This window comes from Rhinoderma darwinii, chromosome 2 (assembly GCF_050947455.1).
Source record: "Rhinoderma darwinii isolate aRhiDar2 chromosome 2, aRhiDar2.hap1, whole genome shotgun sequence".
Taxonomy (NCBI): Eukaryota; Metazoa; Chordata; class Amphibia; order Anura; family Rhinodermatidae; genus Rhinoderma; species Rhinoderma darwinii.
Window position 1 is genome coordinate 384780526 of NC_134688.1, and position 19173 is coordinate 384799698.

Below are 19173 nucleotides of genomic sequence, written 5' to 3' on the forward strand. Positions count from 1 at the left end.
GGCAGAAATCCGAGGATCAGCCTCGGATTTCTGCTGTGGATTCATGGTAAATCCACAACAGATATTTATCTTTAGCAATTTTAAAGCTGTTCATACACATTCGATAAAAGTTGGCTAAACCTGCCTATTTCAACATGAATAATCCATTTTTCCTCATAGAACATAAGCTGCTTCTAGAGAAGTCTGGCAGTAGCGTATTCCTCTCTCTCCATTGAAATAAAAACACACATTCTATTCAGCTTAGGCCTCATGCACACGAACACAGTGCTTTTGCCATCCGCAAAACCACTAATCCATTGCAGTCCATCTGTTTGCAAAAAACATTTGTTGTGCATCTGTGTGTCATCAGGATTCACAGTTTCGCAACATAAAACATTTATGTCCCCATTTTAGTCAAGCCGCAAATCCGGACCGTAAAAGGACTTGTCCTGAGTTTTTGCGGCCCCCACGCAGATCCGTGATATCCATGGACGTGAGAGTGGGGCCATAGAAATGAATGGGTCCGCAATTTATCCACAAAAATGAGGATAAATTGCAGACATAAAAGCACGGTCGTGTGCATGAGGCCATATGGTGGACTTGGAAGGAATAGCTGTCAGTATATAGTGCATGGGCAACGTAAGTATGCTATTATCCTATTATATATACCAGAAACAACTTCCATAGATAGTGGCCATGAGCACTATTCTTCTTATTCAATTATCTTGCATTATCCGTTTTCTTTTTTTACCCTAAAAGAATATCCACTAAAATAAAATAAACAGCAATAAATTAGATTTTTATTATATAAATATTTTGGAGTTTTAGAAATTGTCAAATTTTTAGAAATCTTGAAGGAACATGCAATGTCAGCGTGAATTACACATGTTATACATTATACATCTCCATAACCAACAAAAAAGAATAATAAAACGCTAAGATGAGTCATTAGACTTAAAGGTATGTTCACGTCCCGGCATTTACAGTTCACAAATAATCCACAACCAGATGTTGCTTTGTCTAAGGGCTGTAACCACAAGAAGACTAAGCTACAGCTCATCTTCCTGATACCTGGCTTCTTAGATGGACTTCGTAAGTAGAGAAATAATGTGTTAATTTGATTTTTAAGTTGTAGTTATTTATTTTGTAATTTTCAAAAATTCCCTGTTGCGGCCATATATGAGATATACCCTTCCTTCCTGTATTGTCTGTATAGACAGTACAGCAGGGTGTGTTTGCTTTATGGCAGTTGAAAATGAATAAGAACCAAATGAGAAAGAAAAGTCATAGATTATGTTAGCCTCCTGGAAGTGAGTACAGCCCTCTCCCCCAGAGACCATAGAGTAAGGCCCCATGCACACGACCGTGTTTTTGCGTCCGCAATTCCCCCGCAAATCCACGGGAGAATTGCGGGCCCATTCATTTCTATGGGCCCATACACACTATCCGTGTTTTCACGGGTCTCTGCATGTCCGCAAATCCGTGCCGCAGAAACTCAGGACATGTCTTATTACGGGCCGCAAATTCGATGCGGACATGCCAATAGAAGTCAATAGGCCCGTGGAAATTGCGGATACACCTCCGTGTGTCATCCGCAGTTTGCGGATATGTTGCTAGGCGACGACCGGGAATGAGTTCTGTCGTCATCCTGTTTTACCTAGGCTTTTTTTTTTTCATCCGCATTTTGCGGATTACATACGGATGAACTGCGGATTACATACGGATGAACTGCGGATGACATTTCACGGAACACGGTCCTGGAATTTGCGGACCAGAAAAACACTACGGTCGTGTGCATGAGGCCTAACAGGAGAGCTGCATACAGAGCCTTATCTGTGTATAGTGTTACTATCCTGACTTATACAGCAGTACAGTGGAGCCGTCATTAACTTACCCACCCTCTAATGATAATGTGATGACTTTCCTCATTCTTAAGGCCCTATTACACTGGACAATTTTGGCCGGTGAAACGAGTGCTGATCAATGAGACAGCTTGTTGATCGGCGCTAGTTTTCTCCTGTCACAAGGAGCTATGTATGGGGACGAGCGGTCGTTACTCTGATCGCTCGTCCCCATACATTATCATCTTGTCGGCAGCGCGTCTCCCTGTTCACACTGGGAGATGCGCTGCCGACAACAATAATATCTAAATGTTATAAAACGATACGACCAGCAGATGATCGAGCGTTTGCTTGATCATCTGCTGATCTCTGCCCTTTTTACACAGGATAATTATCAGCAACGAGCTTTCTTTGAAAGCTTGTCTGCATTATAATTGCCCAGTGTAAAAGGGCCTTTAGCTACATTCAGACGAGTGTCTCCGACTTGCGCGTGAAAAAATGAAGCGTTTTTCCTACATTTCTTGTCCATGTGCGTTGTGTATTGGCATCAAAGTGCTTTGGGTGTGGCATGCGTTTTTCACGTCTGTGCAAGCACTTCATTTTTTTTAAATGTATTTCTCTGATTCTTAATGTATTTGATACGTGGAGCACACAAATGTAGTCCGTGTGCTGTCCGTGGTTTTCACGCACCCATAGACTTCAAAGGTGAAAACGCACCAGTATAGGACATGCAGTGAGTTTCATGCAACGGATACAAGCCACATGAAAAATAATGCATGTGTGAATGGCCCCATTGAATTGCATGGGTTCGTGTGCTGTGAGTGATTTCAACCCACAGCACATGGACGAGTATTACGCTCGTCTGAATGAGCATTTACGCAGCAAAGGGCTGCAAAAAAAAAAGTAAACATGAGCCTCCAGTGGCCAGTGTGGAAACAAGAATATTTAAAGTTTTGTTTTTTTATGTGGATTGTTTAAAAAAACAAACCAAAAAAAACAAAACGGTTTATAATAAAAATCTTGCTTTATTATACTTAATTTTCAGGTTATACATTCCAGTTACATTAACACACTAATATGGTGCATGACTTACCTAAGTAGCTGTTTTCCCTCCTGTGTGCTGCTCATAAAACAGAGAAAATAAGAGAGCGCGGGATCGGGCTCCTAGGGTCCTGTAGTCAGTGTATTGATTATAATAGGAGTCACAGAGCAAGGCTTCTATACTAAATATGTGGGTCCTGTCTTCCACGCTGTCTTCATATTGCTCTGTGACTACCATTATAATCAACAGGAGCTTTGCAACAGAGGTTCTCGTAAGAGGACTAAAACGAGCAACAGAGATATATTCAAATTTTATGTGTCTTGGTAAGTCCTAGACCATGTTAGACCTCCCATAACTGGGGGAGGGGGTCAATTGAAGGATTTTATTAGTAGCATTTATGTGTATTTTTAGAATTCTAAATCATAATTGGAATACTACTAATAATAATTTGAATTGGAGAATGTGATAAATATTAGATTTTTTGCCAAAGTTGACGGTCAATGGACATATATTATGCAAATGTTCAGCTCTTAAAGACATAGGTCACTTTGTATGAACACTTGTTAAACGTGCATTAAATAGAAATGAACAAGATTTGCAAAATCATCATTATTTTACACTAGTTTTTATGTAAACAATGGAAACCTGCGGTCTCCTCCACCATACAAAGTAACACGTTGGCGGTCACATGAGAAACACGTGTCCACCGTCTCGGACTGTGCTGGTTTCTGTGCAGGTGCTGAACTACTAAGCCCAATGTAACAGGCACCATATGTTCTTGCAGATTCATTTGGGAAGAATGTGAAGATCTGTTGGCACAACCGGAATCTTAAAGTACCAATATGTTATGAGAGCTTGCCTAATATAGAAGGCCCACCTGGATGCAGGATAAACCAGAAAACATTGGAAAACCTAGCATCTCAAATATGCAATTCTTCTCTTAACTCACACAAAGGGATTGTGATCCTTCAGATGCATTACCAGCCATAGGAGTGTGGACAGCCGGAAGAGGTCTTATTAAATGTTTCATACGAGACTTGTCAACCTGGAGGCAATTCTGATTGTCAAATAATGTGAATAAATCATGAAATAAAATGAACCACCAACACAAGAGCGAGTACTTGGTACGTGTAGAGTTTGTGTATACCCTGGCATCATTCCAAACTTTTCCAACAGGTTAAACAAGTTTTAGTGATCGTTAAATGCATCTACAAATCCGGGTCAGAGCTCACAAAAAACATTTTAAGACCATTTCCAGAAAGCTGTGGAGGATAGAACATTTTTGCTTGATATTGTATTATTCCCAAGCCATCATGGGCTTATGGGCAAAAGTGAACGTCCATTCGTTGCAATGTAGCTCCCCCCATTGCCAACCGCACTCCCCTGCAATATGCTGCTTATAAACCTGTATAGGTATGAAAAGGATTAAGTCATCCATACCAAAGTATAATAATCTGATCACATAGAATAAGCAGAGTAAAAACGATACCCATTTAAAGAAAACGTATAGTACAGTATATAATATTTCAAAGATGTTCTTGTTTTCATTGCACTAAAGAGCCCCTTGAAATGTACATGGCTAGTGAACACGATAATCACAAAAATGACTGCATGTACATGACGGGCATACACAGAGGCGTATAAAGTGCCCAAGTCAAAGCATGACTTTTGCACAACGACCAGCAGTACAGAATTGTCCCATGACAATGATGGGGACAATATATTAGGGGATTTCCACCCAGAAGTTAAAATTGGCCATAGGTTAGTAAACCAGAAGTTTGTAAATGGCCAAGACTGGTAATGATGGTTTTGTTTGTTTTTTCAAATACAGAGATATTGGAATTTTTCAATAGAAATGCAGCCATATTGGTTGTCACTTTTAAATAAGACACAGTTCACACTACGTTTTTTTGATCTATATTTGATGTATACGCTGGGAAAAGCTCCCAACGTATATGTTAAACATAGGTTGTAACTAATGCGTAAGTTTACCCATAAACTATAATGGCATCCATTTAACATATACGTCATAATAAAACTATTATAAAGCTCATGTCTTATCAGTTTAATGGATGTCAGTGACATATGCCATACATTGGCATTCCTCATCCATAAGCTACCATATTAGAAAAACAAACAACATACATTTAACGGACTCTGTGGGTTGAAAAGGGGTATTACGCTATTCCATACCAACAAGCCAGAGGCTAAAAATATGCTATTTCATCCTGCATCTGACAATGGAAACCTATGGACATGTTTAGCATGTAAGTCGGGAACTTCCCCAAAATACAAACTAAACGTGAACAAAAAAATGGGATGTGCATGTGGCCATAGCTGCTCAGAAATGGATGGTAATACCGTCACTTTGTTTTTGATTTAATATGCTGCCAGTTTCAGATAAGTGGCAGCCAGCGTGGATGCAGTAATGGCTGCCACAACTGAATAGAGAATTACCAATATTTCTAGAAGTAAAAAAAATACATAATTAGCACTTTTTTTTTGCTATTGCTCTAACTTTTGATTTACTATCATGTTCATTTTTAGGTATTGAGTGGGAATACACTTTAACGGAACAGTCTGGCCAAATTACGATACACTGTGATATGACAAGTGAAGGGCCTGTGGGGGCATGACAAGGATCAAAAGAACACCATAGTGGGAATCCTTGAATTGGCCCTGCACTAGGTATAATACAGACTTACAAAGCAAAAAGCTTACATTTATGACATATCAGAAGGTCATTTTGACTAGATTTTCCCACTAAACCCATTATTTTAAACAAAGGGGCCGAATTATTTTTATGCATTACATTACTATAGAATAGAAATGTAATGGTCGCTAAATGCATTCCAGTGTTCCGGATGTACATAACAAACAGATAAATAACAAAAACGAAAAAAAAAATATCATTTTCTTTTATTTGCTTTAGACATTTCATTTTTGCAAACCTTTACTTTACATGTCTTTTTGCATTAGATTTATGCTGATAAACACTCAGCTCCGTGCCATGAGCCATTGAAATAGCTGAGAGCTGCAAATGTATTTGCACAAGTCTGCTAAAAAGAAATGCATACCCTCCGCTTTAATTAAAACACAAAAAGTTAAAATAGCAAAATAAATCTGACTCTGCACATTGGTATGCTAAAAGAAAACATGTGGCATATGTATAAAAAAACACATATATTCTAAGATGTTTGCCGCCCTGTCAAACCGAACACCACCCCGCTTATTACAACCCTCACTTCACTGCAGAGGACACTGCATGCGATTCACTCCTACACACAATGGCTTGTAATATAGGCATTAATGCTATTTTCCTGCTATATTTATACATCACTGTGACTATATACAAGTCACTTGTGTTTTCTTCTAAATTCAGCGCTGTCTTGATCTGATGAAAGAGAGGACAAAATTCCAATGGGGCAGCTGCCTTAATTCAGCTATTCATGCAGAATACCCTTCTATCCAAGGCCAGAAATTGCATCAATTCCCCTAATGTTTTGGCTACAGAGGAAATATTTTGTAAGGATATCCTGCGCACTATGTTCACACATGCTGGTGTATGCATTTTTAGGGAATATTCTGTTCTATCCTCCATGTTTTTGTGCCATTGATGTAATGGTCTTCAATGGGCAAAAAGTGACATCACAATGGTATGTAATACCAAAATCAATGTACCAGGATGCGGTTTTCTATAGTAGTTCTTGGAACGTTTTCCAGAACTAACGACATGTCTGAATCCAGTCTGACAAAGGGTTACATTTTTACTTCCCATCCAAGATATAAATTCCACTAGTTATATCTATAACTAAAGCTAGCCATACATACTGGCTTTTCTCACAGTGAGACATCCTTATCCCCCCCACCCCAACTTCACCTTTGGCATATTATATTAGGAAAGGATTGGGACGTCACAAGTACTTTGTCCTGCATAGCACTAAATATTCTGACAGGTCCCTTCATGATAAAATTATTAAAGGCCATTTACAATTAATGGATAGCTTATAATGCCCATAATGAAATTTGTCTTTTGCAGAGCATCCAGCCTGAAGGAGACATCAAGACCTTCATATCTTGACTTACCATGTTTGGATTTATACTAAGGGTCTATTCACACTAGGTTTAGGTGTATCTGTTGGACGTATAAGTCAGGGAGCACTCCGACATATGCAACCGTATGCCCACCACTATAAAAAAAAACTGCACTTTTATATGCAGCGGAAGCAAAGATATGCAATCGTATGCTAGCCTTTAGCATATGCCGTGTCCATAGGGCTCAATTAACCATGTCCCAACGCATACACCGAACGTACATTGCAAACACAGTGTGAATAGACCCGAATTGTTGAGGAGCATGACAGACGGATCATAAAAGGTCAGAAACATTTAGACAGAAGATTAGTAGTATGTGCCCACTAGTTATTTCATCTGGTGACTGTATTTAGGCCTCATGCACATGACCGTATCCATGTGCACGGCCGTGATTTTCAGGTCGGCCGTCCACGGAGTGACAGCCGCAAGCCGGCCGCAAATCGCGGGCCGTGCACATGGCCGCGGCTATTCTTTTCAAAGAGCCCGGACCGCAGAATACGGCCGTAATAAGACTTGCCCGTTCTTGCTGCGGTGCCGGCTCCTGGCCACGCACGGACAATCAAAACTAAGGTCGTGTGCATGGCCCCATAGGAATGAATGGGGCCGAAATTCTCCCGTGGATTTTCGGGGGAATTGTGGCCGCAAAAGCACGTTCGTGTACATGAGGCCTAACTCTATGTAAACACCAATTTCCATTGCTACATCTAAAGTCTGATCTGGTACTATGTATTAATGTGTCTAGTCAAACGATTTCCATATAATTAAATGTATTGTAAAATCTCCCTCTATAGTCATGCCATGAAAAAGAACGGTTTGCCAGCTGCCATTTTTCTATGGTCATTGCACGATTGTGATGGTAGTCTCCATTCTAGGTATTTGTCCTGATGCTGACTTTCTATGTATTCTCTCTTGAAGCTTTGATCTGCCATGTTGGATTTTTATTTGGCCGCCATTCTGTTGGGTTTAGATTAAAGAAAAATAACTTTGCGATTTATGTCAAACTGCCAAATAATGCACGTGCGATCGCTTGACATCGCTATGGATGTCACTTACGCCACGGCAGGAGAGAGTTACAGTGGGGGCCCAGAGTCGAATCATATAAGTAGAAGTGTATTGTAAAGTTTACGTTTTTCACAATTATGGTTCAATAAATTATATTTCTACAAATTGGATAAACTATATTGACCTAGATGCCTACTGCCAAGTCAACCATTTAAATCTAAAAATATTACTAAGAAAAAAAAGTGTTGTTATATGGAGCCTATGACCGGAGTACAACCTGCCCATCTTTTACTAATCTGTCACTAGTTTATTAATTCCCTATCTCCTAACTAATCTAATAGGTGCTGTGATGCTGATATCACACTGTAGTTATGTTCTCAAAAACTTTTATTTGCAAAGTTATGTGCATTTTTCTAAATATGCTAATTTGGCTGTACTTGTCAAATGGGAGGTGACTTTCTTTTCCCTCTGGGCGGTGTAATATTTTCTGTATGACGCTGTCATATAGTTCTTCTCTTCCCAGCCGCACAACACAGCGCGATCATATAATATACAGCTTCCATTCCCGACTGTGTATTTAACTGATGATATCTCCTGTTGTTTCACAGCTAGAACCCGCGATACTGGTGCCATATGAAAGATTAGAATAGTCTTTCATATGCCACCAGAAGCACTGTTCTAGGTGGTTCACAGTCGGAGATATGGCTATTTGAATTGATACCCCTTACCTCCAGCCTCAGTCTGTCATACTGTGTGTGAAGCAGCTTCATGCTGATAGGACAGTGTCAGAGGCTGTCAGGTAGCTCCACCTCAGGAGAATCGCTGGTGTTGACGCCCATTTGTCTAGTATAGCTTATTTGCATATTTGGATAAAAAATCATAACTTTTAAAATAATAACGTTTTGGGACACAATTTTCACTAGCATTATCAGTGTGGCAGCGTCTATTACATTAGCTAGGAGATTGGGCATTAATAAACTAGTGACAGATCCTCTTTAAGGTGTATTGCCAAATAGATGGACTAGAAATCTTTCCTTGTAAAATTGGCAATGAACTCAGGTAAACTTTATATGTGAGTTTAAGCTGTACATTTTGTACAAATAACCGCACTCTCACACAGCTGGTATGTACACCGATCAGCCATAATATTAACCCCTTGCCACCGCAGCCACTTTTCAGTCTTTCATTCTAGTTTTTTCCTCTTACATTCCAAAAGCCGTAACTTTTTTATTTTTCGTTGATATAGCCGTATGAGGGCTTGTTTTTTGTGGGGCGGGTTGTAGTTTTTTGTGGCACTATTTATTGTACCATATAATGTACTAGGAAACTGGAAAAAAAGTATTTGTGTGGTGGAATGGAAAAAATCCCCAGAGAGTCCCACATAGTTTTTTTGTTTTTACGGCGTTCATCGTGCGGTAAAAACTATATTTTAAGTTTATTCTGGGGATCAAAACAATTACGGCGATACCAAATTTATATTGGTTTTTTAATTTGTTTTACTAGATTTTCAAAGAATAAGTTAGCTGTGCGAGGACTTGTTTTGTGCAGGATGAGCTATAATTATTATTGGTACTATTTTGGGGTATATGTGACTATTTGATCACTTTCTATTTAATCTTTTTGTGGGAGATGAGGTGATTAAGAATCCTCAATTCTGGCGCTTTTAGGCCAGGTTCACACGTAGCGTAAAAACTGTGGATTTTCCACAACAGATTTCATTGCGGAAAGTCCGCAGAATGATACAGTATCATAAGAGTGGATGAGATTTGAAAAAACTCATCCACACGCTGCGTAAATAAGAAGCGGAAAAAAACGCTCAGAAATTATTAAGCCCTGCCTATTATTAGGCCCCCAGGTTGCCATGAAAACCATCGCACCCCCACGATTGGCTGTCGGAGGGATCCACCCCCTCTTTTTAATGGCTTGTTTAAGTCAAGTGTCGGGTGTAACATACAGCCAACACCCACTGAGTATGGAGAGGGCATAGCCCATAAGCCAGTTCCAAACGTACACGTACGTCAACTGTCGGGAAGGGATTAAAAACACTGAATGGTGATGTAAATAACAATTGTTATCTTGTTACAACGGCACCTGTCCAGGGTTGGAATATATTAGGCAGCAAGTGAACAGTCAGTTCTTGTAGTTGATATGTTGGAAGCAAAAAAATGGGCAAGCGTAGGGATCTGACCAACTTTGAAAAAGGTTTCCCAGTGGTATATGCGGTGGAGAGTACCTACCAAAAGTGGTCCGAGAAAGGACGATCGGTGAACCGGCAACCGGGTCAATGGCGCCTAAGGCTCATTGCATAGCAAAGGTTAGCCCATCTGGTCTGATCCCACAGCTACTCAAGCACAAACTGATGAAAATGTTAATGCTGGCTATGATAGAAAGGTGTCAGAACACACAGAGCAGCACAGCTTGCAGAGCCGCAGACTGTCAGAGTGCCCATGCTGACTCCTGTCCACAGCCGAAAGCACCTACAACGGGCATGTGAGCATCAGAAATGGACCATGAAAAATTGGAAGAAGATGGGCTGGTCACGTGGACGGTCATCGCTTAACTGGAGAAGAGATGGCACCAGGATGCACTATTGAGGAAGTTAAGCCGGTGGAGGCAGTGTGATACTCTGGGCAATGTTCTGCTGGAAACCTTGGGTACTGGCATTTTCATGTGAATGTTACTTTTACAAATACCAACTTTCTAAACATTGTTGCAGTACACCCCTTCATGGCAACGGTTTTCCCTACAACATTGCTAAAGCGGCCCACAACACTGCATAAATTGTTCAGGAATGTTTTGAGGAACATGACCGAGTTTAAGGTGTTGACTTGGCCTTGATATTCCTACAGATCTCAATCTGATTGAGTATCTTTGAGATGTGCTGGAAAACAAGTCCGATCCATGGAGGCCCTATCTCGCAACTTACAAGACTTAAAATATCTGCATCTAACGTCTTGACGCCAGATACCACTGGACACCTTCAGAGGTCCTGTGGAGTACATGCCACGGCCATCAGAGCTCTTTTGGTGGGACGAGGGGGACCGGCACAATATTACGCAGGTGGTTTTAACGTCACGGATAACTCACGTATAGCCTAGACAAGAAACATTGTAACTATTAACCCAATTTCCCTTATTTGATTTTCCAACAGCCCCGGACCACCATGGGCTATCATATGCACTGTGCCGAGTCTGTTCATAAAGATAAATCTATGCGTTAACAGCCTCTCTAGCTTATGCTTATAATCAATGTAAAGCTCCACCCTAAAAGAATAAAAAAATAATTGCATAATTATTTACTTATATAATTTTTCTACAAACATTAAAGGATTCTGATCATGATCTCAGAGGACTGCGACAGATTAAAATTCCCATACCGTCAGCAGAATACATATGCATTCTATTGACCGAATATTTTGCTGAAGTCATCTGGAGTGAAATAGCGGGGAATTTCAATTCTCTATAGCTCTGAAGAATTAAGATCACATAAGTCGATGATACGTACAATTACCTAAAACACCAAAACTCCAATTATACAGCATCGGATGGTCTAGAAATTCTGCTAATCCGGCATGCGAAAAAAACTGCTCTATGTTGGGTTTTCAGGAATTAACCAGGTAGTCCAACACATGACCCCCTCATAAACACTGCCTGATCTGCATTGGCGTGATCGCTGCCAGAAAACATATATGAAGGTGTATACATAGAAATGCATCTAATATATCATATACATCCAACAAAGGCTCTAACATTTAAGGCATTATATATATTTCTTCAGATTTATGAAGCCTATAAATAAGATCCATCATCTGAGTGACAGAACAGACAATACACACATTGCTATGTAATTAACCCTTTACAGTCAGGCTTGGATTTTGCACAGCCAAGTGAAATACCCACCCAGCAGTACTTTGATGCAGAAGACTGCATTCCACAAATCCTTCACAAAAATAAATTCACGTCGATCACATTCAGAGCAGAAATGGTAACGTCTTTCTATAGCTAAAACACTCGGTGGCTGGATTACACACATCAGACACTGCAAACAACTCTGGGCATGGTTATTTCAGACAGTGATTTATGCCTCCTACACGGATCTAGAAATCAAATGGCGGCAAGGAAGAATACAATATATACATGCAGCAGAAATAGGGTTCTGTTCAGAACAAGGGCCGATTGTGCAAGACACACAGGATGTTCTCTGCAAGGAATTTACTATTTTTTCTGTCTGTATGATTCAGTATATAGGAAATTCAATACAATACAATACTCTGTATCGAAGACACATTAACCTATTACTATATACACAAAAAAAATAATAGAAGCCATCAATGATCATGTGGGCATATGGAATAGACAGCTGGTAGCAACATGATAACAGAGAGTGTAAAGTGCAGGTTCCCCTTTGTTAAAGATAAATGGATACTATAGGGAATTTCATAGCTATTCCGTAATATAGGGTTTTATTGGGATCACTCCCTTTAACAAAGAGTGTGGATTTTCATAACATGCAAGGAATGCAAAAGCGAGCAATTCTGATACACTATTATAATACGGTATTGCTATATAGGGATTTCCCTAAAACATTCAAAGAGAATCTTCTCTTATTGCATACAATAATAGGATTTTATTAGTGGGCACAATATTTTGCAGTATTATTAGATGTAATATGGACATATAAATGGAAGAATATAGGTGACTAGTGTATGCAGTGAGTGGCATAGCATCACCAACCTCTGCCTTGGTAACAGAGGCAGAACATGCACCTTACCTTACAGGCGAGCCGTCTCTGTTATTGCTGCAGTGTGACAAGCGAGCGCTCTCAGCATTTTCCCTCTCGCTGGCAGTCTGCTTCGTTGACTCCACAACTGTTCCCTGCAGAAATGATTTCAAAGCACACAGTCAGTCAGACACCCAGTCATCAAGTTTCAGGATGGAGAAATTCTGTTATTATGGAAGCCTGTATTTGTGGGTTTGGTCTGCTCCAGAATGCACAAAGCCAATAGTATGCTGTCTTATCGTGCTAGCTTGGCTGAAGTGTAGCAATGTACCACATGACTCTCTGTGAGCAGATTTGCTGTGACTTTGCCATTATTCATTGTGCTCTTATCTTGAAGGAACGTGTAAACAGCACAAAATGAAGAGCCAAGAAAACTTCAGGCACTTGCAGTCACTTGTTTTAAAAAGTATTGCACGTAAAGAAAGCCCTAGGTATGAGAAAAAGGTGGCTTTTAAATGTGATCATTCTCAGTTCGTGATCGGCAACGATTCCAGAGGTCAATCAATCTATTAACGTTAAAACAAGCATTCACGCTCCCTAAGGGTGAATTCAGACGCTGCGAAATCATCGCAGATTTTCAGTAAGGATACTGCACTAAAAATCCGCAGCTATTTACAGTACAATACATCTAAATAAGGTTTGCAAAACCCCATCCCCATGTAGCGGAAAAAAACGGCATGGAAATGAGGGCATGCTGCAGAATTTTCAAAACTGCAGCATGCAACACGTGTGGGTGCTGCCGCAGTTTCCTTGCAGTATAATCTACCATGTAGAATAACCGCCATGTCTGGCCGAACATTAATAAGAAGAAGGGCAACTGGTGCCTAGCAGCACTTCCTGCCCCCAATGCCGGGGAGAGAAAGATGGTGGCCAAGACCCACTGATAGGTTTGTGTATAACTAATAAACATCTGAGAGGGATAGGCTTGGTACCAACTGGAATTTTTGTTCACCTGATGGAAAATATTTTCGAACCATCGCTGCAAGTATCTGCGCTTTTTTAATGTAGTAATTGTAAATGCTGGACAAGGCGCATTTACCATTATGCAAATTCATTTTTATTCGGTTTGAATGATCAAAAATAAACAATAGTTTTATCAATTATAATTATTTTGTGCATTTGGATTAGGCATTAAATATTATGATCGCTTGTAGAAAACAAAAAATTGTAACTATTACTATGTGTAACCTGGCCTTAACATATGAAATATTACGTACAATGTTTTGCTCCTCTCAGGGATCGGCAATACTCTTAAAGGGAAACTCCATTAAAAAGTTCCCCATTGTAATTATCAAATATTGAGATTTTCAGAAGGTGTTTATGCCCCTGTTTAGCCTCAAATGATACAGACTTCAGCTTACCAACATCTAGCATTATTACGAACATTCAATCGAAGTACTGGCAACGTAGAGGGGACACTCCTTGCTTAAGTTTATCTTTCAATTGGGACACAGGTGGATGGCATTATTATGTATAAATATATACAACAAAGGTTCACGTTTGAACTGGTCCACCAGAAGACTAAAAAGGAGCCAAGAAAGGGCCCATAAGGTCCAGCAAAGACAACTTCACACAGTGTCTGCCATCTGGTCCAGCCACACAGTGATTCCCATTAGTGTCAGCCACACAGCGATTCCCATTAGTGTCAGCCACACAGCGATTCCCATTAGTGTCAGCCACACAGCGATTCCCATTAGTGTCAGCCACACAGTGATTCCCATTAGTGCCAGCCACACAGTGATTCCCATTAGTGCCAGCCACACAGTGCCTCCCATTACTGCCAGCCACACAGTGATTCGCATTAGTGTCAGCCACACAGTGATTCCCATTAGTGTCAGCCACACAGTGATTCCCATTAGTGTCAGCCACACAGTGATTCCCATTAGTGTCAGCCACACAGTGATTCCCATTAGTGTCAGCCACACAGTGATTCGCATTCGTGTCAGCCACACAGTGATTCCCATTAGTGCCTGCCACACAGTGCCTCCCATTACTGCCAGCCAAACAGTGCGAGATTTAGCCATTAGAACTTACCTGTGCACCAATGCTCTTTTCTCTGAAATGAAAGATACATGTGAGCAGTCACCAAAGGGCGCTCACATGTATCTTCCAAGACCTGCACCGATATATTTGATCAGTGCAGGGAAGTGAAAATAGAGCTGCCGTCTAAGGACCACACTGTTCTCTGCATAAGAACGATGCCGCTGTATTTTAAGAACTGTGGTTTATTAAACTATCATGACACAGAAAAGCATGTCAGAACATAAGATGGATCATTCTGCAAATAATTATAAGAGTTGTGTAATGTCCTACTAGTTATCCATAGCAGATTGCTTTAAAAAGTGTGACAGATCCAGGTATTTCTTTGGATCACATAACTTGTAGTGGTATGTCCTTGCCTTCCTCTGGATCAACACACTTGGATGTCTTTTATTGAATTGGCCCTGTAATTACACCACTGCTCATTCATTTCAATACATTCTGAGGTCTGTTGATTTCTCTCTAAAGGATGAACGTGATATGTGTGATATCTACTGTTTTAGCAAGGAGTTATCAATCAAAAAGCGATATGTAATAGTCGCTTTAAGAAATGCAGGCCATAGTCCATGGGAAAATGGTCGCCTGGAGGTTTCTCTTGGTGGTGTGCAGTGTACCCTCTAGAAATACACTGAAGACAAGAGGGTCCGTGATCAACCACGACCGGGACAACCTCGAGTGACCACAACAGTAGGACAAATTTATCAGAGTGTTCTTAACGGGAAAAATGTAAACAACTCATCAGATACGTGCTGCTCCAATGGAAATGAGGAAGAAAAGCTTGTCAATTGTGAGTGCCATTCCCCGCCATTTAGTCAGAAGCTCGAAGGGATGTGTTGCAGCCTAAAAAACGTTCCTTAGGCCCATTAATAAAAAGAAGAGGCTATTGACGGTTATAAAGCACAGGAGCTGGACCACTAGTCAGCGGAAGAAGGTTCTTTTCACAGACAAATCAAAGTTTGAGGCGTTTGTGTCCAAGAGGCGAAAGTTTGTTCGTGTGTGACAGTTGAGTGCATGCTTCCTGCTTGCTCACAGTCAAGCATGGAGGAGCTTTTATTATAGTCTGAGAATATTTCGGAGGTGGTGCGGTTGGTGACTTACTAAAATTCAAAGGAGTCACAGACTCAAAGTGCTACCACAACATCCTGGTGCGCCATGCCATCCCTTCCAGCACACGTCTGATTGGTTGTGGTTTCAGAATACAGAAGGTGAATGACCCAAAACATGCCTTGTGTCTGCAAAAAGTATGTTCAGTCAAAAACATGGTTTGGCCATCCATGAGTCCAGATTGCAATCCAACTGAACTGCTTTGGGATCATCTGGACAGGTGTGTACGAGATGTGCAAATATACACTGTATATGTCATCAGTATATGATAGGTGGGGGTCAGACACCCGGACCACGCTGATCAGCTGCTCCAGCTGCCTCCGGGCACCGGACGTCCATGTCGTTAGCAGTTGGCTCTGGTCATGGAATAATGGCCGAGCTGCAGTACTGCAGCTCTGCTCCTATTCAAGTGAATAAGAGCAGAGCTGCGGTTCTGCAGCATGGCCACTATGCAAGGTACGGAGCCAACTGCATCCGGCTACGTACACTTTACAGTGTGCACGGACATCCAGCCCCCGCAGGCAGCCGGAGCAGCTTCTCGGTGCGGGATCCATGTGTTGGTGGATAGGTCATCACTTGTCTGGTAGTGGAATACCCCATTATTACTAATTGACTGACAGAATGTCCTGCGTTTGCTCTGCTGTGATCGCTACTATGAGTGAACACTTTGATTAAGGAAAGATTTAAGGATGAGAAGGCTCAATTCATTTGTAAACCATGTTTATGACCACAAAACATGTTTATTTGCCTAAATACATTAAATCCATACTCATCACAAACTAGCTTTTATTTCCAAGAAACTTGATGACTTGGGTGGTGTATTGAAAATAATGAGCAGTGGTGTATAAACATTTTGTCCAGCTTGAAGATATGATTGAGCTGTGCTCATTGTAAACCTGAACTTGTACCTATAAAATACATATTAGGTTTGCAATGACCTTTCTTCACAAATATCGGATCCCTTGGATAGGCATTTATAATTCGGTAATAGAAAACTATGCCACCATAATTTTCTATTAATCCATTTTATGTTAGCACAATCATCTTTATTTCAACAGGTCTACGGATAAGGGGAAGAGATAATTTCGAGGAACATAGAAAAATCGGAGCCTTTTTGCATTCACTGTATTATCCCGCCTGCAAAATTAAAAGAAACAACATATTCTTGATACTAGAGCGACAGATCATAACGTCTAAGAAACTAAAAAGTTTGCGACCATAAGAAAGTGACTTTTTCATCATTTATCAGTCATTTAGTGAAGGTGAATTTAAAAAAACATGTAGTACATGTAGCAAAAAAGACTTATCTTGGTCATGTAATTCTGAATACACCTCTCAAATTACTTCCATTTTGTTTTCATTGTTACTAAATTTTGATTGTCATTGTTAATTCATGAACAGAAAAAAAACAGGAAATAAAAACACGGATCCATCATTCACAATATTTATCTTGGAAACTCTGTTTTTGTGGCGAAGGGCTGTGCCCTCTCGGACTATGAACAATGTAATAGATGTGTTTAAGTGGCTTAGGTGTTGCTTTTGTACACAATAAGTTGTGGTTTCAATTCTCATGATCTGCGTGGACAGTCAATTATCTTGCTATCAGGAAATTATTGCCCCAAGTACCGTCAAATTATACAAGGAACTTACAAAAAACTGTAACAACAAATTCAGCTATTGTCAACTTTGTCAACAGTTGAAGCACAAATTTAGCCAAATTAAACTGTTGAAAACCAGTAATTCCCCTCGTAGCTTTTAATTAGGGAATCCTACAAACTCTAAATGAAATTATTTTTTGGCCTCATACTTTAAGTGCATCCTTAATATTTCGGCTATTTCTTCTCAATGCAAGTCATGCCAGTGGGTAACACATCTGGATCTCCACACTCTCGAGAAGATCTGGACTCTTCTATTCAGTAGAAGTACTGCTGGTGAGTAAAATGCACTGGATGTCTCATTAAATATTTGATATAGTATAAATTTCTCTTAATGGCACATTTCGAAGGGATGCGGTTGGTGATTTGTACAGGAAGCTCTTGGGTTTGTAATATAATGTTGGGTGGCAATGACTGTAAAGATGCACAGACTAAGGGGAAAAACTTGCCAAGGCTGATTGGAAAAGCAGCAGCCCCTTACTGTAGCCTACATTTCTAAATGCTTCTAGTGAGATTACGCAAAAAGGTGTAAAATTGGTAAAATCAAACAATAGTTCACCTTTCAACTATCTCAGGGCCACCCGTTTAACCTGTAAATATCTTGTATTTCTTTTCTCTAAAGGTCTAATAGACTTAAAGGAAGACTAAACCTAGAAATGAATGATAAACAGGAGATAAACTTGCTCATACTGTTTGTTAGTCTGCAAGATGTAATACATGTTCCTGAAACAAACAGTCTCGTATAAATCTTGCTGAGAACACAGGGGTTAATTTCCTGCTGATCTCTTCTATTTACAGCCAGTAAAAGACTGAGGGGTGGAGCTTAAAGCGACCCTCCGTTCTTGTGACAACATTTTAAATATGATGGTGTATATGGAGTAATATTACCTGGTGCCCTCCAGTTGTCCCCCTCTGCCGTTTCCGAATCCCCTCTGTGCTGTCCCAAAATGGCTGCAGCGCTTCCTAGAATACGAGTCTGAGACACTGTCACTGTCGTCAGATTGGCCAGAGATTATCACATAGGAAGTTCTGTCCCATCCATGAACAGAGGGAGTGTCTTAGACTCAGTCTGAGAAGCGCTGTGGCCATTTTGAGAAAACACAGAGGGGACCCTAAAACAGCGGTACCAAGAGAGAGGGGGCAACCGGAGGGCAGAAGGAAATATAACTTCATATAGCCCAACACATATATAATTTTGTCCTGAGCCCAGAAAGTAGCTTTAACAATTCTTGCGTCCTACTGCAGACGTGCAGAGGGAGGAGGCTCCTGTTGCAGCCAGTTGTCTTGCAGCCAGACATGGGATTGTAAGGACAAGAAGTAGGGGAAATTGCTGGAACACATGTAGAAGAATTCTTAATATTTTTCTTAGTATTGCAACATGAGACAAAATAGATCAAAGGAAAACAGAAGAGGGAGGAATTATATGTTTAGTGTTCCTTTAATTTATGTTTTATTTATAGTCCCACTTTATGAAGTAACTTTTACATAATACACATATTTGGCTTTAATACAGTAGCATCATATACCGCATCAACACCTATTTTTAACACGGAATTACTTAAAGAGGCTCTGTCACCACATTATAAGTGCCGTATCTCCTACATAAGGAGATGGGCGCTATAATGTAGATGACAGC

The 19173-nt window shown here is 40.4% G+C and overlaps 1 protein-coding gene across 3 annotated transcripts in view; it reads right to left on the reverse strand.

The window, feature by feature from the left end:
- SHROOM2 (shroom family member 2) overlaps nucleotides 1–19173 on the reverse strand; it is a 180927-nt gene that overhangs the window by 38080 nt on the left and 123674 nt on the right. For all 3 annotated transcript variants that reach the window (XM_075853973.1, XM_075853972.1, XM_075853974.1), the window contains one exon: nucleotides 12730–12833. In XM_075853973.1, the coding sequence (XP_075710088.1) occupies nucleotides 12730–12833 (104 nt within the window). The remainder of the gene's footprint in view (nucleotides 1–12729; nucleotides 12834–19173) is intronic.